Here is a 26,634-nt window from a genome sequence, read left to right on the forward strand (position 1 = left end):
CAATTCCCAGTGGCCTGGTGCTCCCAAACAGCAAATCATGGCACGAACATACATATATATGTGACAGTGTATGTGTATGGAGGAATATATACACATATGTACGTATATACGTGTGTGTGAGATATATGACTTTTGAGTGAGTGAAAGTGAGGAGCCAGAGTTGAAGGATATATATTCAAGGTAGGAGTCAATGTGCACCCAAAAGACAGCGACTTTCCTTGTTACTGCTGCTGCTAGTATATTTCCTACCCTTGTCCTGCCAAGAGGCACTGAATACATTACATGCTTTCTCCCAACACTTTCTCCCTCCCTTCTTAGGGAGATTTCCTAGAGATTAGACCTCTTAGAAATTCACCTGGGGTCTATGTACTCTTGGTGCCCTTCTACAAGTGCGTGAGGTGCCTCCTCTTTCTTGTTCCTTTCTCCCCAGGTCTCCTCCTCCCCTTCCCTTCCTCTGTGGAATTGCACTTCAACGCCAGAAAGATCCATTTTCACCCCTGCCCCCATCCCAAATTCTCCTCCTTCTAAAAGATAATTTGTGGGCTCTTCGAAAAGAATACCTATTGGGTACTCCCCTTCTCTATTATCCCAGGTCTCAGGATCATTGAGAGTGACAAAAGGAAAAGGTAGAAAGGTGTTCCTCAAGACCTTTGGACCACTGCTTTCCTAATTATCACCATCCATTGTGGACAGATCCTGAGCACAACTTGTGCTTCAAGATATATACATCTTAGTACACACGCTGGTGTTGTGTTCTTTCCAAGTGAATTCTGTAGACTTTTTGAATATCATTTGGTGTCATCCCAGCCTTTTCCTTACCAGTTTGATTTGTTTTTGTTAAGGAGAGAGAGAAACATTGATGGGAGAGAGAAGCATCGATTGGTTGCCTCCCCAATGCGGGCCCAGACAGAAGTTCCAACTGCAACCTTTTGGTTACAGGACGACGCTCCAACCTAACCACACTGGCCTGGGCCTATTTGATTCTTAACCCGTTGGGTCTAATCTGTTCTACCTGCATTCTTACTTTGTGCTTTCAGAGCCTTAACAATTCAGGCTCTAAACACAAGGAGCAGATTCTCTCTCAAACTCCACTTTGAACGCTCATTTCTCTATAGATCCTGTAATGACTCCTATTTCTCTTGTCCTTTACCAACTAGATCCGGTACCAAATTGATATACACTTGTTTTTCTATTAGTAGGAGATTTTGAGGTTTGATCACGTTTCCCATCTTACAGGGAGCTCCAAGAGAGCCGGTGTCGTGCTTCCTAGTACTCATTTATTGCAGCAACTAGCAATCGGTAGCCTTCACTTCCCACTCTGATTTTTGCCTGCCCAGAATTTTAACTTGGTCCCTTGGCCTCATCCTGTTTCTCCAGCTTCAGTAATTTTGACCAAGTCCCTAGAGCCTGCCCCGCCTCCGCCCCCGCACGCGCGGTGCATGCCGGCCTTAGCCCCTCTGTAGGGAAAGAGGGTCCGCCATGTTCCCCGGCGGCGCCGCCGCTTGGCTCTGGTAGCCGCCACCCCCGCCCCCAACCCCGCCCGGCCCAACGCGTAGCCGAGCCCCGGGCCCAGCATGGCCGCCCCGGAGCCGGCCCGGGCTGCACCGCCCCCACCCTCGCCCCCGCCGCCCCCTCCCGGGGCGGACCGCGTCGTCAAAGGTGAGAGGTGGACGAAGCCCTGGGGGCCTGGCCTGAGGAGCTGTGTGTGAGGGCGGGCGGGAGACCGTCCCCTCCGGAGCGGCCCGGAAAGGCGGGCGAGTGACTGGCTGCCTCCCTTGGGGAGTGGCCCCTGGGCGGGCCCCTGCTGGGCAGGGCTGAGTCGGTAGCGGTGGCTCCTCCGTCTTTCGCGTGCCTTCGGGCCGGGGCAGAGGTTTCTCTCCCGAGGTCTCTTAGCCGAAGGGGTGAGGCTTCTAGCCGCAGTGAGCCCCTTTTCCTACTCGGCCTGTCAAAGCGGCCCAGAGGCCGCGATTAGCTTCCTGCTCTGCGACAGCTGCTCGCCTGGCTTGCCGAGGCTGACCGAGGGGCTCGGAGACCTTCGGCCGCGCGGGGCTGGGCGATGAGCAGTTCATCACCGCGGTTTTGGCCCACGCCTGCTCCCCAGTGACAGCCATCCGCCCTGTTCGCTCCTGCTTAGCGCCAGCCCCAGGGGTTCGTGAGATTGGACAAGGGTGAAGGGACGAGGCAGGATTTGGGGCCTTGGCTTTAAGTGCAGTATAGATGGAGAAGAGGCCGCTTAAAAGATCTCTCCAAAAAAAGCTTCGTGGGTAAGAAGCAGCATTTGCGTAGAAAACCGTCAACACTGGTCAAAGCCCAAAAGGGGTTATCTCTTCCCTTCAAGCACAACCCACACACTCCCCCTAGAAGGAAAAGTTAAATATTTCTGAGCTGAGCCAGAATGTTAACATTCTGGGTGTTTACTGACAACAAGTCGACAGATTAATTTAAAATATAAAGATTGAGGGCTAATTGAGAGTTAACTTAAGATTTCCATGCTCTCTAGGAGAGCCCATCAACTTCAAGCACTGCTGTGGAGGTGAAACACAATTTGAAATGATTTTTCTTTACCATGTAGCTTGGTCAATAGTTTGAAATCATTACAAAGTTTTTTTATTGTATTATGTTTGTTTTTGAAAGATACTTTTTTCATTCAGTTTCTTAAATATACTGGCACAGTGTTTAAACACTGTTAGCCCAGTTTTTGAAGTCTGACCAGATATGTTTCCATTAAAATATTTAAAAACGAGAAAACCTTTTTCCTTTGTGTTGTTTTAATATTTCAATTTGAGCCTGCTTTGATAATAACACTAATTGGTATCCAGGCTTCTGCAGATAATTTTTAAAAGTTAGTGGTCTATCCAGCTGGGCCAGGCATTGGAATGAACTGAATAAAGAGTTTATGGAATTGTCCTGAGAAATCTTTTTAAAAAGAAAGGGTGGGGAAGGGGAGATTAGTAGTTCAGGTATTCATTCTGTCATGAAATACTAGAATTTTATGGGGGTGGGAATAGGAGACCTGGGCTGACTCTTTATTTTCTGACTATATATCTGTGTGTATGTTTATTTCCCCGGGCACTCTTCACCCTACTGTTAGATGGCAAAACCAATCACATTCCTGAACAATGAGTTTATGCTATCCTTATGAATCTTCTTGTTTCTTGTCATATATATGGTAATGTTTTCCCTGTACTGCTTTAATACAATAAAAATAAGATTTCAAACATAAGGCATGTTCCATAGAGTAAGTCGTGAATCTCAGTCATAATTTGATTGCTATGAAATAAAAGTCATTTGGTTTGGGTAAATAGGAAAAGAGCTTGCTGGCATATGAAGTTATGGTTTAACAGAGCTCATAGATATGTGATCTCATGTACTTAGTAGTGTATTCTTCATCAAGACAACTTTCATTTCTTTATGGAATTTGTTAGCTAGTTGAAGTGCCTGATATGGATCACATGTTTATAGAGATGGTTTGCAACAGACTAGTTTGCACATGGAGTATTATCTCTGGCTTCCTTGGAAATTACTGGGAAATTCACCTTGCATACAGAAATCCACTTACAGATTTCATCTTCAGACTTTCTTGGCCTTTCTCATTCAATAATTGTATACCATAATGTTACAGTTGCTGACAGAGAAGATCTCTGACTAGTTCAACTAGTTTGCTAGTTCAACTCAAGTTTAACTTGTTAAAATGCAGATTTTTTAAAAAGTCCAGTATGTGCTAGTTTTGCAGCTGTACCATTTCATAGTAGTAATATTATGGAGACCTTCTTTGGTATCCATACAATTACTTTTTTATGCCTTGAAACTTTTCCTTTTCTCAATTTTATGCTCTTACACTTATAGTCAGGAGGCCTGTATACTACTGTCATGTAGGTTTTAAGGGTGGGGGTGGGGAATATTTATCTTTTTGTGTTTAATATCAGATGCCTGAAATTTACTTAATGTGAAGTTTGAAGTACTGGAATACTGCAGGTGATTCATATGTAAATGTAATTAGCTCTTCACTGAAATTAATAGTAGTGATTCCATATCACTAATTATGAGTGATTAGGTTTCCTGTTTAGTTAAAGGAAATTTATTTCTGAGCCCACTCCAGCTGATGGCCCTGGTCAAATTCTTCTATTTTAAAGTTGATGTAGCCCAACTGGTTTAGGTGAGATTAGCATTCACTCTTAACTATGTTCTGTTAAGCATTTTTCTATACTTTAGCTAAGATAAGTTGGAAATAAAAAACTAGAAAAAAACTAGAAAAAATAGATAACTATATCTGCATAAGTGTCTTACTGCCACATCAACAAAATTGGTATGGGTAATTAAAACATAAAACCTTAAATTTATGTATATTGTTTTCCCTCCACCCCAAATTTGCCTCACCTGACTTGTCCAGATACTTCCTTTTCTTTCCAGATACTTTTAAAATGTATCCAGATTTGCCCTGGCAGGTATGGTTCAGTTGGTTGGAGGATCATCCCATATGCCAAAAGGATGCGGGTTTGATCCTGGGTCAGGGTGTGTATGGGAGGCAACCAGTCGGTGTTTCTCCTTCACATCAATGTTTTTCTCTGTCTCTCCCTTTTTTTCTCTCTAAAATCAGTAAACATTTTTTTTAAATGTACCCATATTTGTAAAACTAGGTTGTCCCTTGAGATTATTATATCTGTTAGTCTTGATACAAAAATTCACCTTTATCATTTAGAGTATTGTCTGTATTGTGTATATGTTCACTTTAGCATACTCAACATGACTCTCTTTTGGGTTCAATATATATTCTTTATTTTCTAGGTTATATTAACCTTATTTTTTAAATTATCAGATTTTCTGATTAAGCCAAAATACTGAAGTATCTGTGTTTTTTAATTTTTAAGGCTGATATATTTCTTATGGCCAGCCTTTTTTATTTATAAGCTGCCTTGCTTATAATTCTGAGGTCATTTGACTAAAGTGTTTTCGAGTACCTTAGGTTTATTAGGATTTCTTATTTTTCATTACAGATTTTTAGATGAACCACATAGGTCTTGGGGTCATATAGCTACTGCAGTGTTTCTTACTAGTTCTATATCATATTTTAAGCCAACTTGAATTTTAATTTTTGTTTATGAGTTATTTTGTGGACTTAACTATCTAAAATATAACTCTTAAACACGATTTTTAAGTTTCTTTCCACCTCCATTAAATTCTTAAGTATACTAAAGTAAGTCTGTAGTACCATGTTCTAGAGAAAGCAAAGGAACAGAATAGTGTGTGTGTGTGTGTGTGTGTGTGTGTGTATAAGGGGGGGGTACAGATACACTGTAGTAACAAGACATCTTAGAAGAAAAATACCAAGGAGGAAATATAGCTGCTCATTAGTAAGGCAAGTGAGGCAAAAGCTTCAGGTTCTGGAGCTGTTGAATGAATTGGCAAGAGTAGTAAGGAAATTTAGTGAAAAGGACCTTAATTCACTAAATGAGGTATGTTTAGTGCTAATCATATGACTTTATTTCATTATAAAAATGCTTATACACAGATGAAACAAGCTGGCGCTAATTGGGCATTCTTGTTTGGTATGTAATATTTATTTTAAAACTTCAAATAATCAAATAGAAAATATTTATTGAATGCCTGCTATATGCTAAGATTGTAGGGAAACAGCAGAAGTGTAAAAAGATAAAATATAGTCGTGGTCCTTGGGCAAATAAGTACTCATGAAAAGTTCTATATGTCATAAGGATGGGTGTGATTTACAATTGCAAGCTAAGAGGCAGAGCCAGCAAGTTCAAAGGAGATAGTGACTCTGGACTGGAGTGGCCTAGCAAGAGTTTGTGTCAGAGGAAATAGGCCTTGAAGTATTGGTAGGTTTCAAATAGGCAGAAGATTGGGACCTTATATTTGTTCAACATTTGAGTACCTGCTTTGTACCAGGCATTATACTAGACATTGGCAATGTAGAATTAATCAGCTATGTTAAGATAAATTCTCTTGGAGTGCTGGCAATCTAGTGGAAGAGACATTATTGCAAGTAAATAATATAATGAACTAGGTACAAAGTGCTGTTGGAGATGTAAAGAAGGAATTGACTGTCTCACCTGGAGTGAAAGCATAATCACTGAGGTTTATGTTTTGAGGTGTGCCTTGAAGGATGAGTAGAATTTCTCTAGGTAGAAGGTAGGGCTAGGTAGTGAATATTTCCTGGTAGAACAAACAGCAGCAGAAAGGCATGACGTTTTTAGGAAGCACGAAATGTGTGACAGTGTGTAAAGTGCTTGGCAAGTAATGGCAGGAAATGAAGTTGGAAAGAATCTTTTGTACACCAAGTTAAGAAGCTGGAATTTAGGTTAATGAACAGTATAACCTCTGGATGATTGAAAACACAGTTTCTAGAGTCAGATTGACTGGGTTTGAATCCTAGGTTTACCTTAATCTTTTCACTGTGGACAAGATACTTAATATCACTAAGCCTCAGTTTTCATATTTGTAAAATAGAGATAATAAAATATTATGGGGTTTTTGAAGGATTAATGAAAGCAGTTCATGTGAATTGTGTACCACAGTGCCTGGTCTGGCACATAAGTACTCAACCAATGGTAGCCATCATCTTCATTATTATTGAAGGGTTTGTTGTTTTTTTTTTAAGATTTTATTTATTTACTTTTAGAGAGGGAAGGGAGGGAGAAAGAGAGAGAGAGAAACATCAATGTGCGGTTGCTGGGGGCCATGGCCTGCAACCCAGCCATGTGCCCTGACTGGGAATCGAACCTGCGACGCTTTGGTTTGCAGCCTGCGCTCAATCCACTGAGCTACGCCAGCCAGGGTGTATTGAAGGTTTTAAAGTAGAGGGATGATCTAATGTCTTGGTTCTTTGAAAGCTAACCTGGTATTGTGTAGAATAAAATTTTAGAGGAGGAAGGGCTTAAATCTGTGTATTAGAAGATTAATGGTGCATCCAAATACAGAATGACCAAGGCTGAATTAAAGGGAAGAGAGAAATCAAATATGACCCAAATTGTGAGTAATATTATAAGGTAGACATATACTGGATCAGTGATTGGGTATGGGAATGAAATAGGTGGGAGAGCAGAACTTTTTAAGGAAACAATCAGACTAATTTTGCTTTAAGGGCTAATTAAATTGAGCAATTGCAGGTAGAGGCAGAGATTAGAATGACATGTAAAAGACAGGTAATGGTCAAAATGAGGACGACCTCAAAAATAAGTTTCAGGCTTTTTTCCCCTTTGTTCTTTGGTCCTTAAGCCATTCAACATTTTTGAGTAGGTTAATTTAGCTGTTCTTTGAACAATCAAGGGGAAGGAAAAGTAGAGCATAGATTTTTCTAGTTCACAAAGTGGTAAGAACTTGAACTAGCTAACATTGATTGTAGTAATGGAGATGTAAGAAAATGAGAATTTGAAGAATCAATAGGACTTAGAGTCCAAGAAAAGAACAGTTTCACCAAAATTTTAAGCCCAAGTGATGGAGAATAGTAATGCCACAACAAAAATCAGCCCGGAAAGGGAACCAATTTTGAGGGAAAGGTATTGTACTCACAAAACCACCACACATTAAAAGGAATCCAAGGGATACCTTGAAATTTTGAAGATAGTACTGTGGGATTATTGACTTTTAGGGCATATAGCCAATGCATGCTTCTACCTCTGGTCATTGAAATGGTTATACGGTTTTTCATGATTAGGAGACTTCTCATGAATATTTTAGTCACTAGAGCATTGCCACTGTTTTGGTCTAAGATAGTACTGGAGTAGCATTTAAAGACCCCAGTTTTAACCATGGTTCTACCATGCTTATTAAGGTAGAGCTAGGATTCAAACACAGTCAGCTGAAATACCTAGAGAGAGTATTTAAGTTCTTTGAACCTATTATCTCATTTGTGAAATGGAGGTAAAACCTGCTTTACCAACTCACAGGATGTTGCTGAGAATCATACAGGTTTATGAATGTGAAAATACTTTGTTAACTGTAAATGAAACACTATAAATATAGTTATTGCTGTTAAATTTGGGTCAAGATATACAAGTATTTTAGAAACTGTAACATATGTTCAATTCAATAAACATTTTTTTGGTACCTATGTTCTAATCACTAGGTATGTAGAAATGAAAGACAGCCCCCTCCCTTCAAGGAACTCATAAGCTTGTTGGAGAGACAGATATTTACAGTATAGTTAGTGCCATGATATAGATGTGTATCATATGTCATGCTATAGGACCACAAAAAAGAAAGTGACTTTAACCTGGTCTGGAAACATCAGGAAAAATTTTCTTTTTCTTTTTGTATTTAATCTTTATTGTGTTTTTTTTTTTCTGTTACCATTAAGGGTACCCCTCTCCCCCCAGCAGTCACCACACTGTTGTCCATGTCCATGAGTCCTTTTTCCTTGTTCAATCCCTCCAACCCCTAACCTCTCCCACCCCATCATCTGCTGTCCATCTATGAATCTGTCCCTACTTTGCTTGTTAGTTCAGTTTGTTCATTGGATTTCACATATGAGTGAATATATATGGTATTTGTCTTTCTCTGACTGGCTTGTTTCACTTAGCATAATGTTCTCCAGGCTCATTCATACTGTTAGAAAAGAAAACATTTTTTTCTTTTTTTATGGTCAAGTAGAATTCCAATGTCTAAATGGCCCATAATTGTTTTATCCACTCATCTACAGATGGACACTTGGGCTGCTTCCATATCTTGGCGATTGGAAATAACACTACAGTGAACATAGGGGTGCTTATATTATTTAGAATTAGTGTTTTGGGTTCCTTTGGATATATTCCCAAAAGTGGGATCGCTGGGTCAAAAGACAGACCATTTTTAAATTTTTTGAGGTATCTCCATACTGCTTTCCACAGGTACATGTACCAATCTGATCTCTAATCAACAGTGCAAAAGGGTTCCCCTTTCTCCACATCCTCACCAGCACTTGTTGTTTGTTGATTTATTCCTTTTATTCTTTAAAGATTTTATTTATGTTTTCATTTTTATTTTTTATTTTTTTAATAGTTCTTTTGTTTATTTTTATTTATTTTTTTTTATATTTTATTGATTATGCTATTACAGTTGTCCCATTTCCCCCCTTCTCTCCCCTCCACCCTGTACCCCCCTCCCACCCACATTTCCCCCTTTAGTTCATGTCCATGTGTCATACTTATGAGTTCTTTAGCTTCTACATTTCCCATACTATTCTTGCCCTCCCCCTATCTATTTTCAACGTACATTCTATGCTACTTATTCTCTATACCTTTTCCCACTCTCTCCTCCTCCCACCCCCCTGCTGCTAACCCTCCATGTGCCCTCCATTTCTGTGGTTCTGTTCCTGTTCTAATTGTTTACTTAGTTGCTTTGGTTTTGCTTTAGGTGTGGTTGTTAATATTTGTGAGTTTGCTGTCCTTTTACTATACATGTCTTTTCTTTATCTTCTTTTCTTAGATAAGTCCCTTTAGCATTTCATAAAATAAGGGCTTGGTGATGATGAACTCCTTTAACTTGACCTTATCTGAGAAGCACTTTATCTGCCCTTCCATTCTAAATGAGAGCTTTGCTGGATAGAGCAATCTGGGATGTAGGTCCTTGTCTTTCATGACTTGGAATATTTCTTTCCAGCCCCTTCTTGCCTGTAAGGTCTCTTGAGAAATCAGCTGACAGTCTGATGGGAACTCCTTTGTAGGTGACTGTCCCCTTACCTCTTGCTGCTTCTAGGATTCTCTCCTTCGTTTTTACCTTGGCTAATGTAATTATGATGTGCCTTGGTGTGTTTCTTCTTGGGTCCAACTTCTTTGGGGCTCTCTGAGCTTCTTGGATTCCTTGGAAGACTGTTCCCTTTGCCAGATTGGGGAAGTTCTCCTTTATTATTTGTTCAAATACGTGCTCAATCTGTTGCTTTTCCCCTTCCCCTTCTGGTACCCCTATAATTCGGATATTGGAACGTTTAAAGGTGTCTTGGATGCTCTTAATCTTTTCCTCAATTTTTTGAATTCTTATTTTATCATGCTTTCCTGCTTGGTTGATTCTATCTTCCTTCTGGTCCACTGTATTGTTTTGAGACTCATATTCCTTCCTTTCACTATTGGCTCTCCTCCGCGTGTCTTCCTGCATCTGTTTTATGGTAATCTGCATTCTTTCATCTAAATTTCGTCCAAAATCAACCAGTTCCGTGAGCTTTCTGATCACCAGTGTTTTGAACTGCGTATCTGATAGATTGGCTAATTCTTGGTCGCTCAAAAGGATGAGTCCCGGGGGACTGATCTGCTCTGTTAAAAACATATTTTTTTTCCCCCCTGCCTCTCCTTTTTTTTTCTGGTCTGGTTGCTCTTGTTACGGTGGGGGACGGAGCCTTAGATGTTCACCGGGGCTGGGCGCCCCCGTCGCTAGATTATGACGTTATATGTGGGGGCGGGAGCGGGGGCGGGAGCGGGGGCGGGAGCGGGAGCGGGAGCGGGGCGGGAGAAAACAATGGCGGTAGTTCCGTTCCCCTGGACTCAGACCCTTGTCTGGGCTTCCGGGCCGCGAGTTCTGCCCTGGTCCACAATCGCTGCCCCTCTGGGTCTGCCGGCCGCAGCTTGCGTACTCAGGGATCACCGCTGCCTTCTTGCACGCCGGATGGCTTTTGCGCCGATTTCGCGCCAAACCTTCCCCGACCTCCGCGCGCCGCCGACCTGAGCCAGCCCCGCGCCCGCCTGGCTGGTCTTCTCCTACCAGTCTGGATGAATGCGTCTACTTCAACTTCTTGGCTGCCCGACTTCCATTCAGATAAATCCTCTGCCGGATCTGGGTGTTATTCTGATAGTAAATTATTGTTGTAAATTATTGGTTTTCTAATCTTGGTTGTAGGAGGAAGTACGGTGCGTCCACCTATTCCTCCATCTTGCCGGAAGTCCTCATTTTTATTTTTAATATATTTTCTTGATTATGTTATTACAGTTGTCCCATTTTTTTCTCCCCTTTATTCCCCTCTTCCCTGTACCCCTCCCCTCTTATTTATGTTCATGGCTAATATATATATAATATATATATAATATATATATTTAGATATATATATAATATATTTAGATATATATAATATATATATATTTAGATATATATAAAAGTTTTTTGGCTTCTCCATTTCCCATCCTATTCTTAACCTCCTGCTGTCTATTTTGTGCCTGCCAATTATGCTTCTTCTTCTGTGTACCTTTTCCCCATTCTCCCTCCCTCTCCCCACTGATAATCCTTCATATGATCTTTATTTCTATGAATCTGTTGCTGTTCTAGTTTGCTTAGATGGTTTTTGTTTTTGTAGGTTCAGCTGTTGATAGTTTTGAGTTTGTTGTCATTTTACTGTTCCTATTTTTATCTTCTTTTTCTTAGATAAGTCCCTTTAACATTTGATAGAATAAGGGCTTGGCGACGATGAACTCCTTTAATTTGACCTTATGTGGGAAGCACTTTATCTGCCCTTCCATTCTAAATGAAAGCTTTGCAGGGTAGAGTAATCTTGGCTGTAGGTCCCTGCTTTTCATGACTTGGAATACTTCTTTCCAGCCCCTTCTTGCCTGCAAGGTCTCTTTTGAGAAATCAGCTGACAGTCTGATGGGAACTCCTTTGTAGGTTACTGTCCCCTTATCTCTTGCTGCTTCTAGGATCCTCTCCTTCATTTTCATCTTGGCTAATGTAATTATGATGTGCCTTTGTGTGTTCCTCCTTGGGCCCAACTTCTTTGAGATTCTCTGAGCTTCCTGAACTTCCTGGAAGTCTGTTTCCTTTGCCAAATTAGGGAAGTTCTTCATTATTTTTTCAAATAAGTTCTCAATTTCTTGGTCTTCCTTTTTTCCTTCTGGCACCCCCGTGGTTCTGATGTTGGAACATTTAAAATTGTTCCGGAGGTTGCTAAGCCTCTCCTAATTTTTTTTGAATTCTTGTTTCTTCATTCTGTTGTGGTTAAATTTTTATTTTGTCCTTCTTCTCTAAACTGTTGATTTGAGTTCCGATTTCCTTCCTGTCACTGTTGGTTCCCTGTACATTTTCCTTTATTTCACTTTTCATAGCCGTCACTTTTTCCTCTGATTTGTGACTATACTCAACCATTCCTGTGAGCATCCTGATTACCAGTGTTTTGAACTGTGCATCTAATAGGTTGACTATCTCTTCATCGCTTAGTTGTATTTTTTCTGGAGTTTTGATCTGTTCTTTCATTTGGGTTATGTTTTTTTTTGTCTTGGTGCATCTGTTTTGTAGTAAGGGGCAGAGCCTTAGGTATTCCCCAAAGCAGGGCAACCCGTGTTGCTATGCTGTGGCGCTGTGTGTGTGTGGGAGGGGTCCCAGAGGGAACAGTGCTGCTTGTTCAGTCCTCAGCAGTTTTCAGTCTCTTCCTTGGTACCTAGAAGCAAATTGGGCCCTTCTGGTGCTGATTCCCCAAGTGGGTGGTTTTGTGTATGTTCTAGGACCCTGTGGGTCTCTCCAGCAAACTCTCCTGTGAGGCTGGGAGTTTCTCCTGATGCCTAAACACCCACAGGTTTTTTCAGTCAGAGGCTTTGAGGCTTTATTCCCACCCTCCACCCCCTACCTCCTGCACTGGAAACCTGGGTTGCTCGATCTGCCTTGCTCCCCAGTTGTTCCTCTGGTTTATCTGCAGACAAATGTGGGACCGCCTGCTCTGCCAGCTGCCACCTGACCCACCCCTGTTCTCCAGCCACCACTTTGCCACGAAACCTCTCCACCCCAGCTGCCCCTCTCTGCCTCTTCTACTGGTTTGGATGAGTATTTCTTAATTCCTTGGTTGTCAGACTTCCATACAGTTCGATTTTCTGGCAGTTCTGTTTACTGTTTGTTTTTAAATTTGTTGTTGTCCTTTTTTTTGGTTGATGGCCAAAAGTCTAAAGATTTTATTTGTTTTTAGAGAGAGGGGAAGAGAGGAAGAGAAACATCAATGTGTGGTTGCCTCTTGTGTACCCCCTATTGGGTACCTGGCCTGCAACCCAGGCATGTACCCTGACTGGGAATTGAACTGGCAACTCTTTATTTCGTAGGCTGGCACTCAATCCACTGAGCCACATCAGCCAGGGCTTTTGTTAATTTATTAACGATACCATTCTGACATGTGTGAGATCACATCTCATTGTGGTTTTAATTTTCATTTGTCTGATGATTAGTGATGTTGAGCATCTTTTCATATGTCTATTAGCCATTTGTATGTCCTCTTTGAAAAGGTGTCTCTTCAGATTCTTTGCCCATTTTTTAATTGGATTGTTTTTTTGGGGGGTTTGAGTTTTGTAAGTTGTTTATAAGTTTTGGATATTAACCCCTTATTAGATGTATCAGCAAATATGGTCTCCCATTCGGTGGGTAGTCTTTTTATTTTGTTGGTAATTTCCTTTGCTGTAAAAAACTTTTTAGTTTGATATAGTCCCATTTGTTTATTTTTTCTTTCGTTTCCCTTGCCTGGGGAGATATATTCAATAAAAAATTTCTACGAGCAATGTCTGAGATTTTGCTGCCTATGTTTTTATGGTTTCAGTTCTAATATTTAAGTTTTTGATCCAGTTTGAATTTATTGTGTGTGGTGAAATAAGGTGGTCCAGTTTCATTTTCCTGCACATATCTGTCCAATTTTTCCAACACCATTTATTGAATAAACTATATTTAGCCCACTGTATGTGCTAGCTTCCTCTGTCAAATATTAATTGAGTATGAAGGTGTGAGTTTATTTCTGGGGTGTCTATTCTGTTCCATTGATTATATGTCTTTTTATGCCAGTACCAGACTGTTTTGAGTTCTGTGGCCTTAGAATATAGTTTGATATTAGGTAGTGTGATTCCTCCAACTTTGTTCTACTTTCTCAGGATTGCTGTTGCTATGCAGGGCCTTTTGTGGTTCCATACAAATTTTTGAAATATTTGTTGTAGTTCTGTGACATACATCATTGGAATATTGATAGGAACTGTGTTGAATCTATAGATTGCTTTGAGTAGCATGGACATTTTAATGATGTTAATTCTTCCTATGCATGAACAAGGTATATACTTCCACTTATTTTTTTGTTTAAAAATATATATTATTGATTATGCTATTACAGTTGTCTCAATTTTCCCCCTATGCCCCCCTATACCTGGTACCCTCCATTCTTTCCAGCAGTCCACCCACTTAGTTCATGTCCATGGGTCATACATGTAAATTCTTTGGCTTCTCCATTTCCTGTACTGTTCTTAATATCCACCTGTCTATTTTGTACCTATCAACTTATATTTATTAATCCCTCTACCTTTGGTCCCATTCTTCTTTGTTTCAACTGATAATCCTCCAAATTATCTTCATATCTATGGTTCTGTTTCAGTTCTGTTTGTTTGCTTAGGTTGTTTTTTAGTTCAGTTGTTGATAGTTGTGAATTTATTGCCATTTTAATGTTCATAGTTTTGATCTTTTTCTTAAATAAGTCCCTTTATCATTTAATGTGATAATGGTTTGGTGATGGTTAACTCCTTTAGCTTTATGTTGTCTGGGAAGCACTTTATCTGCCCTTCAATTCTAAATGGTAGCTTTGCTAGATAGAGAAATCTAGGTTGTAGGTCCCTGCTTTTAATAATTTGGAATATTTCTTGCCAATCCCTTCTAGCCTGCAAAGTTTCTTTTGAGAAATCAGCTGACAGTGTTATAGGAATTACCTTGCAGGTAACTAGCTGATTTTCTCTTGCTGCTTTGAAGGTTCTCTCTTTATCTTTAACCATTGGCACTCTAATTATGATGTCTCTTGGTGTGGTCCTCTTTGGGTCCATCTTGCTTGGGATTCTGTGTTTCCTAGACTTGTGCATCTATTTCCCTCACCAAATTAGGGAAGTTTTCTTTCATTATTTTTTCAAATAAGTTTTCAGTGTCTTGCTCTTTCCCTTTGACATCTCTATGATTCAAACGTTGGTACCGTTGAAGATGTCCCAAAGGCTGCTTACACTGTCCTCGTTTGTTTGCATTCTTTTTCTTCTTGCTGTTCTGATTGAATGTTTTTACCTTCTTTATGTTCCAAATCATTGATTTGGTTCTCAACCTCATTCCCCCCCTGTTGGTTCTTTGTAAAACAATATTTTTAGTTCATTTAGTATAACCTTCATGTCTGCCTGGGTCTTTTTTATGCTGTTGAAGTACCCAGTATTTCCTTGAGCATCCTAATAACCAGTGGTTTGAACGCTGCTTCTGATAGATTGTGTATCTCCATTTCATTTAGTTCTTTTTCTGGAGTTTTGTTTTGTTCTTTTATTTCGGCCATATTTCTTTGTCTCCTCATTTTGGCAGCCTCTCTATGTTTCTTTTTGTGTATTAGGTAGAGCTGCTTTGACTCCCTCCCTGTCTTAGTAGCATGACCTAATAAGTTGTATGGGGTAGAGCCTTAGGTAATTGCCAGGGTAGGGCAACCCTAGTTGCCAAGTCCCTGCTCTGCGGTTCTGTGTGGGAGAGGGCTTAGAGAGGGAACAATGCCACTGCCTGGCCTCTGGGATTTTCCCCAGGAGGAAGCTGTCTCCCTGCACTTGCCCTGATGTCCGTCACTTCAGTTTCTCCCCGTATGCCACTAGTGTGCTTCCAGCTGTTGCCCTGGTGCTGAAGCCTAGATTGAGTGAATCTTTGTAAATCCTGTCTTTTGGGGGCTCTTTCCAAGGAGACTCCTGAGAATCCTGCGGTTTCTTCCACTGCCCTATCCCCAGCTGGTTTTTACAGTGGGAAATTATGGGCACTTATCTTCCTGGTGCTGGAACTGTGGGCTGGGTGGTCTGGTGTGGAGTGGGATCCCTCACTCCTGCGGTATCCCTCCCAATTTTTATCTACCACACATGGGTATGGGACCCCTAGTCCATGCCTCTGTGCTCTGCACATTTCTGTCCCTCCTACTTATCTGGATGAATGTGGCTTCTTTAATTCCTTGGTTGTCAGACTTCCATACAACTTGATTTTCTGACGATTCTGGGTGATACTTTTTTTGTTATCTAGTTGTAATTTTTGCTGTGGTTGTGCGAGGAGGAGAGCTGTGTTTATCTATACCTCTATCTTTGACCAGAAGGTCTGCTTCCAATTATTTGTATCTTCATTTTCTTTCTTCAGTATCATATAACTTTCTGAGTGTAGGTCTTTTGCAAAATCTTTGGTTAGGTTTATTCCTAGTTATTTTATAGCAATTGTGGATAGGATTGTTTTCTTAATTTCCCATTCTGTTATTTCATTATTGGCATATAAAAATGCAACTGATTTCTGGATATTAATTTTGTATCCTGCTACTTTGCTGAATTCATTTTTCAGTTCTAGTAGGTTCTTAGTGGAATCTTTTGGGTTGTCTATGTACAGTATCATGTCATCTGCAAATAAAGACAGTTTTACTTCTTCCTTTCCAATTTGGATGCCTTGTATTTCTTCTGAATGCTGTGGCTAGGATATCCAGTACTATGTTGAGTAAGAGAGGTGAAAGTGTACATCCTTGTCTTGTTCCCGATCTTAAGGGGAGTGTTTGTTTTTGTCCATTGAGATGGAGGCTGGCAGTGGGTATGTCATATATGGCCTTGATTATGTTTAAGTATGTTCCCTCCATTGCCACTTTGCTGAGAGTTTTGATCATAAATGTGTGGTGGATTTTATACAGAAGCTTTTTCTGCATCTATTGATAATGACCACGTGGTTTTACCCTTCATTTTGTTTATGTGGTGAATCACATTTATTGATTTGTGAATGTTGTACTAACCTTGCATTCCCAGAATAAATCCCACTTGATAATGGTGTATGATCTTTCTGATGCATTGCTGTATTTGGTTTGCTAATATTTTGTTGAGGATTTTAGCATCTGTGTTCATCTGGGATATTGGCCTATAATTTTCTTTCTTTGTAGTGTCTTTATCTGGTTTTGGAATTAAGATAACACTGGCCTTACTTTCCTCCTCTTGAATTTTATGAAATAGTTTGAGAAGGAGAAGTGTTGGTTCTTCTTGAATGTTTGGTAAAATTCACCTGTGATGCCATCTGGTCCAGGGCTTTCGCTTTTAGGAGTTTTTTGATTACTGATTCAGTTTCATTAGGTGTAATCCATCTACTCAGATTCTCTGATTCTTCCTGATTTATTTTTGGAAGATTATGTTTCTAGGAATTTGTCCATTTTGTCCAGGTTGTCCAGTTTGTTGGCATATAATTGTTCATAATATTTTCTTACAGTCCTTAATATTTCTTTGGTGTTAGTTGTTATTTCTCCTCTTTCATTTCTGATTTTATTTATTTGGGTCCTCTCTCTTTTTTTTCTTGATGAGTCTAGTAAAAGGTTTGCCAGTCTTGCTTATCTTTTCAAAGAACCAGCTCTTGGATTCATTGATTTTTTTTGTACCATTTTTCTTGTACTCTACTCTGTTTATTTGTGCTCTGGCTTGATTATTTCCTTCTGGACTTGATCAGGTTCCTTTAAGTGTAAAGTTAGATTGTTTATTTGAGTCTTTTCTTGTTTTTTGAGATAGGCCTGTAATGCTATGAATTTATTTTCCTGTTAGGATTGCTTTCCCTGTGTCCTAGATTTTGGATTATTGTGTTCTCATTTTCATTTGTTTCGAGGTATCTTTTGATTTCTTCCTTGGTCTTATTGTTGGCCCATTCATTGTTTAACAACATATTTTTAGCTTCCATGCCTTTGTGTGGTTTTCAGTGTTCTTGTGATTGATTTCTAGTTTCGTAGCATTGTGTTCAGAGAAGATGCTTGATATGATTTCAAACTTCTCAAATTTATTGAGACTTGTTTTGTGACCTAACATGTAGTCTGTCCTAGGAAATGTTCTATGTGTACTTTGAAAAATACGTATATTCTGCCCTGGCTGGTGTAGCTCAGTGGATTGAGCGCGGGCTGTGAACCAAAGTGTCGCAGGTTCGATTCCCAGTCAGGGTACATGCCTGGGTTGCAGGCCATGACCCCCAGCAACCCCACATTGATGTTTCTCTCTCTTTCTCTCTCTCTCTCTCATAAATAAATAAATAAGACATTCATCAGGGAGGGTGTTGTCAAATATATTTAAAAAAAAAGAAAAATATGTATATTCTGTTGCTTTGGGGTGAAATACCGTCAAGTTATCAATTAAATCCATTTGATCTAGTGTGTTGTTTAAGGCCACTGCCTTGTTGATTTTCTGTCTGGAAGATCTATTCATTGAAGTCAGTGGGATATTAAAATTCCCAACGGTTACTGTATTTCAGTCACACTCTCCCTGTATGTCCTTCAAGATTTGCTTCACAAATTTAGGTGCATCTATATTCAGTGCATAAATATGTACTAGGGTTATATGCTCTTGTTGGATTATTCCCTTTATCATTATATATTGTCATCCTTTGTCTCTAACTATAGCCTTGGTTTTAAAGTCTATTTTGTCAGATATAAGTGCTGCTACTCCAGCTTTTTCTCTTTTCCATTTGCATGAGATACCTTTTTCCATCTCTTTACTTTTATTTATTTAAAGACTATTTTTATTTATTTTTAGAGAGAGGGGAAGAGAGGTAGAAAGCAGGGGAGTGAAACATCAATGTGTGGTTGCCTCTTGCACACCCCCTACTGGAGACATAGCCTGCAACCCAGGCATGTGCCCTGACTGGGAATTGAATTGGCAACCCTTTGGCTCACAAGCTCGCCCTCAATCCACTGAGCTACACCAGGTAGGGCCCATCTCTTTACTGTTAGTCTGTGTATCTTTGATCTGAGATGGATCTCTTTGAGGCAGCATAGATATGGATCTTGTTTTCTTATTCATTCAGCCACACTGTGTGTTTTGATTGGAGCATTTTAGCCATTTACAATTAAGATGATTATTGATAGATACATATTTAGTGCCATTTTATTGTTAGACTATTTTCCTCTGCTTGTTTGTTTTTTTAAGATTTTTATTTACTTATTCATTCTTAGAGACAGGGAAGGAAAGGAGAAAGAGAGGGAGAGAAACATCAACGTGTAGTTGCCTCTTGTGTGCCCCCACACTGAGGACCTCGCCCACAACCCAGGCATGTGCCCTGACTGGGAATCAAACCCGTGACCCCTTGGTTTGCAGCCTGCACTCAGTCCACTAAGCTACACTAGCCGGGGCTGCTGCTTCTTAAAGCAAGCCCTTTAACTTTTGTTGCAGTACTGGTTTGTGGTTAACAAACTCCTTTAGCTTTTTCTTGTCTGTGAAGCTCCTTATTTCTCCTTCAATTTTAAATGATAACCTTGCTTGGTAAAGTAGTCTTGGTTGTAGGTCCTTGCTTTTTATTACTTTGAATATTTCACTCCTTTCTGGCCTGAAATGTTTCTATTGAGAAATCAGATGACTGTCTAATTGTTGCTCCCTTATAGGTTACTACCTGGCTTTTCTCTTGCGGCTTTTAGGATTCTTTCCTTGTCCTTTATCATTTTAATTATGATGTGTCTCAGTGTAGGCCTCTTTGGATACAACCTGTTTGGGATTCTCTGAGGTTCCTGGACTTGTGTGACTTTTTCCTTCACCAGATTAAGGAAGTTTTCAGTCATTATTTCTTCAAATAGGTTCTCGATCCCTTGCTCAGTCTCATCTCCTTCTGGTGTTCCCATGATGCGGATGTTGTTATGCTTCACATTGCCCAAAATGTTTCTTAAGCTCTTCTTAATTTTTTTAATTTCTTTTTTCTTCTTGCTGCTCTGCCTGGGTGTTTTTTTTTTTTTTCTACATTGTCTTCTGAATCACTGATGTGATCCTCTGCTTCATTTCACCTACTGTTTATTCCTTCCAGTGTATTACTTATTTCAGATCTTACATGCTTTATTTCTGACTGGTCCTTTTTTAATGGTTTCTGTATCTTTTTTTCATGCTGTTCAGTATCCTTGTAATCATTACTCTAAACTCTATCTGGTAAATTGTTTGCCTCCATTTCATCTAGCTCTTCTTGAGAATTCACTTTTTCTTTTATTTGGGGTCTGTTTCTTTGTCTTCCCATTTTTGGCTGCTTCTTTGTATTTGTTCCTATGTATTGGGTAGATCTGCAAAGTCTCTGGTGTAGGCCTTTGTTAGACACTGCTTTTGACTAGCCCTAGTCAACCTATTTGGAACTTTGAGCAGAGTGGGACTCCCTCAGCTGAGCCTGTTTGTGTGCAGAAGGAACAGGCTGCACATCAAAGCTGCCTTTTATTAGCACAGGGCCCTGATGAGAGTCAGCTGAAGTCTCATAGAGCTCCCAGAGATCTGCCTTAGGTGTTAAACTAATTGGTGTTATGGTCTCAACTGTAATCAGCAGCCCTGCTTAAACTCCACAGGGTGGGCCTATTGCTTCCCCTCAGGCTGATACACTTGGAGGGGAGTGCTCTGCCTGAGAAAGATGCCTCCTGCAGTATGGGGAATAACTCAGCACAGGGATCTTGGTGGCTGTTCCTTCATTCTTTCCCTAGAACCACCAACCCCAGACTCTCCTCAAGTGTCTCTAGTGCACTCTGCCCTCCCTCTGCTGGAGCCCAAAGTAAGTGGCTACAAATGAAATTTTGAGCATTGGCCCCTTAAGAGGCTTTCTGAGTCTCCAGCCATCTCCCTGGCAGCCAGAAACCTTGCTGCTTTTCACAGCTGGATATTATCTGGGTTCTCTGGTTCTGGTGCTATAGGCTGGGGTGCCTGGCTTGGAGTTTAGACCCCATACTTCTCAAGGGGAGCCCTCCAGCTGCTGAAATAGTCCTCTGGAAATACAGCTGCCACCCGTGTGGCCCACCCAGTCGTTTTGTGCCTCCTCTGCACACCCTACCAGTGAGATTGTGGTGAAGTGGTTTTTTCCATCTGTCTGTGGTTATAAAGCTTCTCTGCAGCTACTGTTCAGTTGGTTATTTAGGATGATTTCTGTACAATTTCGTTTTAATTCCAGTTTGGTCCTGGAAAGAGGTTAGTGTAGCTTCCACTTACTCCTCCACCATGTTGGATCTCTTGTCATATGCACTTTTAAAGGATTGAGTTCTTTCTAATTTTTCCCCTTGTATGAGAATGTGCTTATTTATACTTCCTTAGGTAATAGATACAATTCTAACCCAGCCCCCTGTTTTTAGTTGCTTTAAGGTATGAAATGTGAAGAAGCTATTGTTTCTATACAATTCCAGTCTTCTATATAATAATTACTAATCACGATGGTGACCCAGAAACATCAAGAAAATACTATATATTGACTTCCGGCCAAGATGGAGGCATAGGTAGACACACTGTGCCTCCTCGCACAACCAAGTAGGGACCACAACAATTTAGAAACGGAATAACAACCAGAACTGACAGAAAATTGAACTGTATGGAAGTCGGACAACCAAGGAGTTAAAATAGACATGTTCATCCAGACCTGTAGGAGGGGCAGAGTCGGGCATCCAGGTGGAGAAGGGTCGAGGAACAAAGAGTGTTGGGGCCGGCATAAGGCATCCCGGGAGCTCAAGACCGCAGCAGGCGGGCCCTGGGTGTGCAAGCAGTGGCTGGCAGACCCCAGCCAAGGGGTGGCAATGAGCAGACCCAGCAAGGCACTGCGCACAAGGCGGCTGGCTAACCAGGCTGTCCCAGTCCCAGTGCTGGGAAATAGAGTCTTGGGGCAGTGATTGGAAACACCTGTGGGTGGTTGAGGCGCAGGGAGAGACTCCCAGCTTCACAGGAGGGGTTGTTGGAAAAACCCACGGGGCACACAAGCCCACCCACACAGGAATTAGCACCAGAAAGGCCCAGTTTGCTTGGGGGAAACGCCGGAAGGGACTGAAGTCCAACGGAGAGCGGAGCAAGCACCATTGTCCCTCTTGGACCCTGCCCCCACATATAGTGTCACAACCCAGAAACGGGGTTGACCCGCCCTGGTGAACACCTAAGGCTCTGCCCCTCATATGTAACAGGTGTGACCCACCGCCCCCCCCAAAAAGATGGCTTAAACAGAAGAACAAATGAAAGCTCCAGAACCAATACTTTTAAGTGACTGAGAGATAGCCAACCTATCAGATGCACAGTTCGAAACACTGGTGATCAGGATGCTCACAGAATTGGTTGACTTTGGTCGCAAATTAGATGAAAAAATGAAGGCTGCAATAAGTGAAATGAAGAAAACCAGGGGGAACCAACAGTGATGGAAAGAAAGCTGGGTCTCACATCAATGGAGTGGACCAGAAGGAAGAAAACAACATACAATCAGAAAAGAATGAAGGAATAAGAATTCAAAAAAATGAGGAGAGGCTTAGGAATCTCCAGGACATCTTGAAACGTTCCAACATCCGAATTATAGGGGTACCAGAAGGAGAAGAGGAAGAGCAACAAGTGGAAAAGTTATTTGAACAAATAATAAAGGAGAACTTCCCCAACTGGCAAAGGAAATAGACTCCCAAGAAGTCCAGGAAGCTCAAAGAGTCCCAAAGAAGTGGGACCCAAGGAGGAACACACCAAGACACATCATAATTACATTAGCCAAGGTAAAAATGAAGGAGAGAATCCTAGAAGCAGCAAGAGACAAGGAGACAGTCACCTACAAAGGAGTTCCCATCAGACTGTCAGCTGATTTCTCAAAAGAGACCTTGCAGGCAAGAAGGGGCTAGAAAGAAGTATTCCAAGTCATGAAAGGCAAGGACCTACATCCCAGATTGCTCTATCCAGCAAAGCTTTCATTTAGAAGGGAAGGGCAGATAAAGTGCTTCCCAGATAAGGTCAAACTAAAGGAGTTCATCATCACCAAACCCTTATTTTATGAAATGTTAAAGGGACTTATCTAAGAAAAAGAAGATCAAAAATATCAACAATAAAATAACAATAAACTCACAATTATTAACAACCACACCTAAAACAAAAAGAAACTAAGCAAACAACTAGAATAGGAACAGAACAACAGAAATGGAGATAATGTGGAGGGTTATCAACAGAGGAGTGGGAGGAGGAGAGAGGGGAAAAAGGAACGGAGAATAAGTAGCAGAGATGGTAGGTAGAAAATAGACGGGGAGGGCAAGGATAGTATGGGAAATGGAGAAGCTAAAGAATTTATGACACATGGGCATGAACTGAAGGCGGGTAGTGGGACAACTGTAATAGCATAATCAATAAAATATATAAAAAAAAAGCCCTGGCTGGTGTGGCTCAGTGGACTGAGTGCTGGCCCGTGAACCAAAGGGTTGCTGGATTAATTCCCAGTCAGGGCACATGCCTGGGTTGTGGGCCAGGTCCCCAGGAGGGGGCACTCAAGAGGCAATCACACATTGATGTTTTTCTCTCCCCTTCCCCTCTCTCTAAACAAACAAATAAATAAACAAAAACTATATATTGTACTGTATGCCTGAATATAAAATGAGTTGCCTAAAAAAACTTATTTCAGAAAAGAGGAAACTAACTGCCTTAAGTTTATGTCTTTATATAGACTCTTACTGTAAATTACTCTTTCCCTCTTTATTTTGAAAAAGAAAGTAGTGTTTGGTAAAGAGCCTAAAACAACTTCAGTGATTTTTAAATGCATAAAGAGGTCACTTGTTGGATTCAGTAAAAAAGGAATCAAATAAATTTAACAGGTATATGGTAATTTTTGCTAGGTATATGACATCAAATTGTGCTAGATACCTTTGAAAGTAGACCTTTTGCCCTGACTATTGTGGCTTAGCGGGCAGCATTCCACAAACCTAAAACAACCCAGTTATGTGTCCCTGACTGGGAATCAAACCAGCGCCCCTTTGGTTTGCAGGTCGGTGCTCAATCCACTGAACCATACCAGCCAGGGCCAGAAAACATTGTTTTTGATAATTCTTATTATGAACATGGTGGCTTGTCTTATATTTGGGCTCTCTTTCTATGCAGGCTTATGTGGTATTGAGTTATATTATTTGTAAGGTGAAAAATGTATGATATGTTGTGAGTTCTCCCTAAAAGATGTTTTGGCTTAAAGAAAAAAGCTTTAGTTATCCTGAAAGAACTTTTAGTTTTATGAGACAATTCATTCCTCTAGTAATTCTCAACAAAGAAAATGCTATATACAGATAAACAAAAAGAAGTATAATTTGATTACTCATTTTTTAAAAAAAGTCTTTTTAAAAGATAACATGTCCATCCAATAAATGAAGATGAAACAAAAACCAGCTTATTTTTTATTCTTATTTCCTAGATCCACTGATTAATTTTGTTAGCATATTATAATATAATATATAGTGATTTATTTTTTCTTAATTAAAACAATTGCAGCTGTCCCTTTTCCTCCAACACATCGTTTGACATCTGAAGAAGTATTTGATATGGATGGGATACCTAGGGTTGATGTTCTGAAGAATCACTTAGTAAAAGAAGGTCGGGTAGATGAAGAAATTGCACTTAGAATTATCAATGAGGGTGCTGCCATCCTTCGGAGAGAGAAAACCATGATAGAAGTAGAGGCTCCAATTACAGGTACATTTATGTACATTTTGGATATTGTTTTTGTATTACATTATTATTTAGTTGCCTAGATATAAGACTGTTTCTTCTTTAATCATATCATATTCCCAATTAATATTATGTAGGCATCTTGAATTTCTAAATTAGTGATGTTAATTTTTTAAAGTTTCTTTTTGTTTTTAGTGAATAAACATGATCCAAAATAATTTGAACCCTGAAGCTAGTCTAACATGCTATTTTGACGAGTCTAGTATGCTATTTTGATGGTTTCATTAGTTGTGTTGGCCATAATTCAGTTTGATTCAACAGATAATTACTTTGCTTTCAAAGGGAAATACCTAAATGTCATATTAGATACCAAAGATAGTTATTTAGAAGTCAATAGAAAGTACTGAGTTAGATTGGAGTTTTCACTGCCACCATTATAATTTTGTCATCCTAAAACACACATGCTTGGTTTTCGAAAGAGGAGCTTTATAAACCTAGATGACAATTTTGTTACCATCTACAAGTTTCATTACTTGTTACATTTTGTTCTAGATCTTAAGCATAGGAACACTTGGGTATACATCATCCCTATCATGAGTCTTCATAGATAACTTCCTTCTCAGACATTTCTTGATGGAATTTATACTATCTCTTATTTAAAAGAAATTAGAATTTAAGTAAAATTTGTTATTTCAGAGTTTTTCTTTCATATCTAATAATCTTCTTGTTTCAGTGTGTGGTGACATCCATGGCCAATTTTTTGATCTGATGAAACTTTTTGAAGTAGGAGGATCACCTGCTAATACACGATACCTTTTTCTTGGTGATTATGTGGACAGAGGTTATTTTAGTATAGAGGTAATAATCATATACTGTCATTTGATTTGCTTTTAAGTGTTATCATAGATGATTTTCATTAATTCCTAGTAAATAAGTTCCTTAAAGTTCCTTAAAGTATTGGGTTCTTTTTAATACCTCTGCATTTTCTGAAATTTTCTGGTAAAGTCACTATTTATTCCTCTTCTGTTATTCAAACTATTCCATTAATTATCCCTGTATTACTCTGTTGATATGATTGCCATTTTATTTCCCAGTGGAAATTATAAGTAAGCTGAGTGGTCTATACTGCCCTGTTATCTAGTGGCTCTAAGGAGTTAGTGCTATTTATCTGTTACCCCTAAAGATATTAACCTGTGTGGAAAAGGATTAATTGAATTTTCTCTTAATTAAATAAAGCACATTATAATACTTTTATTGCTTAAACTTTAGTGCTTCTATCCCTCTTTCTGTAGCTGTTAAGACGCTAGTATATCATGTGGAATCTTTGTATATTCTCAAATTACTCATTTGTTTTTAAAAACTTAAAAGGCATTAAAATGACCTGTTGATTTTCACTTACTGGTAGATGGTGTTTTTTCTTCTTAATCTTTTTGAATTATATAAATAAAATTAGGTAATATAGAACAATTTATATTTTCTAATATAATTTCTTTAAAATTTTTTTAAAAATTGGTATACAAGGTTGTATATATTGTAGGCAAATAACGTAATTTGATATTTATTCTATTTTCTTAAGTGAAAATGAAACTATTTTATATTTTTCTATAACTAGCTTTTTTTCTTACATCCATATATTGAGATGTATTCCAGGTCAGTAAATATAAATTTACAGCATTTTTAATACTTTCAGCAGGTGCATTGTATTCCATTGAATAAACAAACCACAATTCATTTAATCAATTCCTGTGGTTAGACACTGAAGGTATTTGCAGTTTTTTGTCATTTCAAATGATGCTTCATTTAGCCATTTATTTATGCATCTTTGCATACATGTGTAATTATTTCTATAGGACAGATTCCTAGAGGTAAAGTTACTAGGTAAAAGCTCTACCAATCGATATTTGTGTTGAGCATTTAATATGTTCCTGCATATTCTAAGCACTTAACATACATTGATTAATCCTCACAACAACATTATGAGGTAAGTACTGTTATTTTATCCAGTTTAGAGATGAGGAACCCTAGGCTTGGAAAGGTTAAGTAAACTTGCCCTAGGTCACATTGTTAGTAATCTGTGCAGCCAGGCAGTCTGACTCCAAGCCTATCTTAACCCACCTCTCCTGGTAAATATTAAAGATTTACTTGGTGAATTTCCATGCTGGTTATTATTGTTTATATCCCCTTCTTCAGTGTTTTGTCTACCTCCTTTGAAGTACGCTAGGACACCTGGTGGGGAAAGGAGTTCAGTGCTCTGTCCACTGAAATTTGCTTAGAAATTTTATTATCGTGAGTGCTTCTTTCTGTTCATAGTTTCATCATCAGGCTCCTCAACCGT

At 39.6% G+C, this 26,634-nt stretch overlaps 1 protein-coding gene across 7 annotated transcripts in view; it reads left to right on the plus strand.

Annotated features, from left to right (window-relative positions):
* The first annotated feature begins 1,457 nt into the window (after nt 1–1,457).
* The window catches only part of PPP3CB (protein phosphatase 3 catalytic subunit beta), a 55,664-nt gene continuing 30,487 nt past the window's right edge, over nt 1,458–26,634 (plus strand). For 4 of the 7 annotated variants that reach the window (XM_028513657.2, XM_036026797.1, XM_028513656.2 and 1 more), the window contains exons 1-3: nt 1,459–1,659; nt 24,123–24,323; nt 25,033–25,157. In XM_028513657.2, the coding sequence (XP_028369458.2) occupies nt 1,575–1,659; nt 24,123–24,323; nt 25,033–25,157 (411 nt within the window). In that variant the 5' untranslated portion in view covers nt 1,459–1,574. Of the gene's footprint in view, nt 1,660–24,122; nt 24,324–25,032; nt 25,158–26,634 lie in introns of all 7 variants that reach the window. The other 3 variants (XM_028513659.2, XM_028513655.2, XM_036026798.1) reach the window with 2 other exon arrangements.

This window comes from Phyllostomus discolor, chromosome 5, assembly GCF_004126475.2.
Source record: "Phyllostomus discolor isolate MPI-MPIP mPhyDis1 chromosome 5, mPhyDis1.pri.v3, whole genome shotgun sequence".
Classification (NCBI taxonomy): domain Eukaryota; kingdom Metazoa; phylum Chordata; class Mammalia; order Chiroptera; family Phyllostomidae; genus Phyllostomus; species Phyllostomus discolor.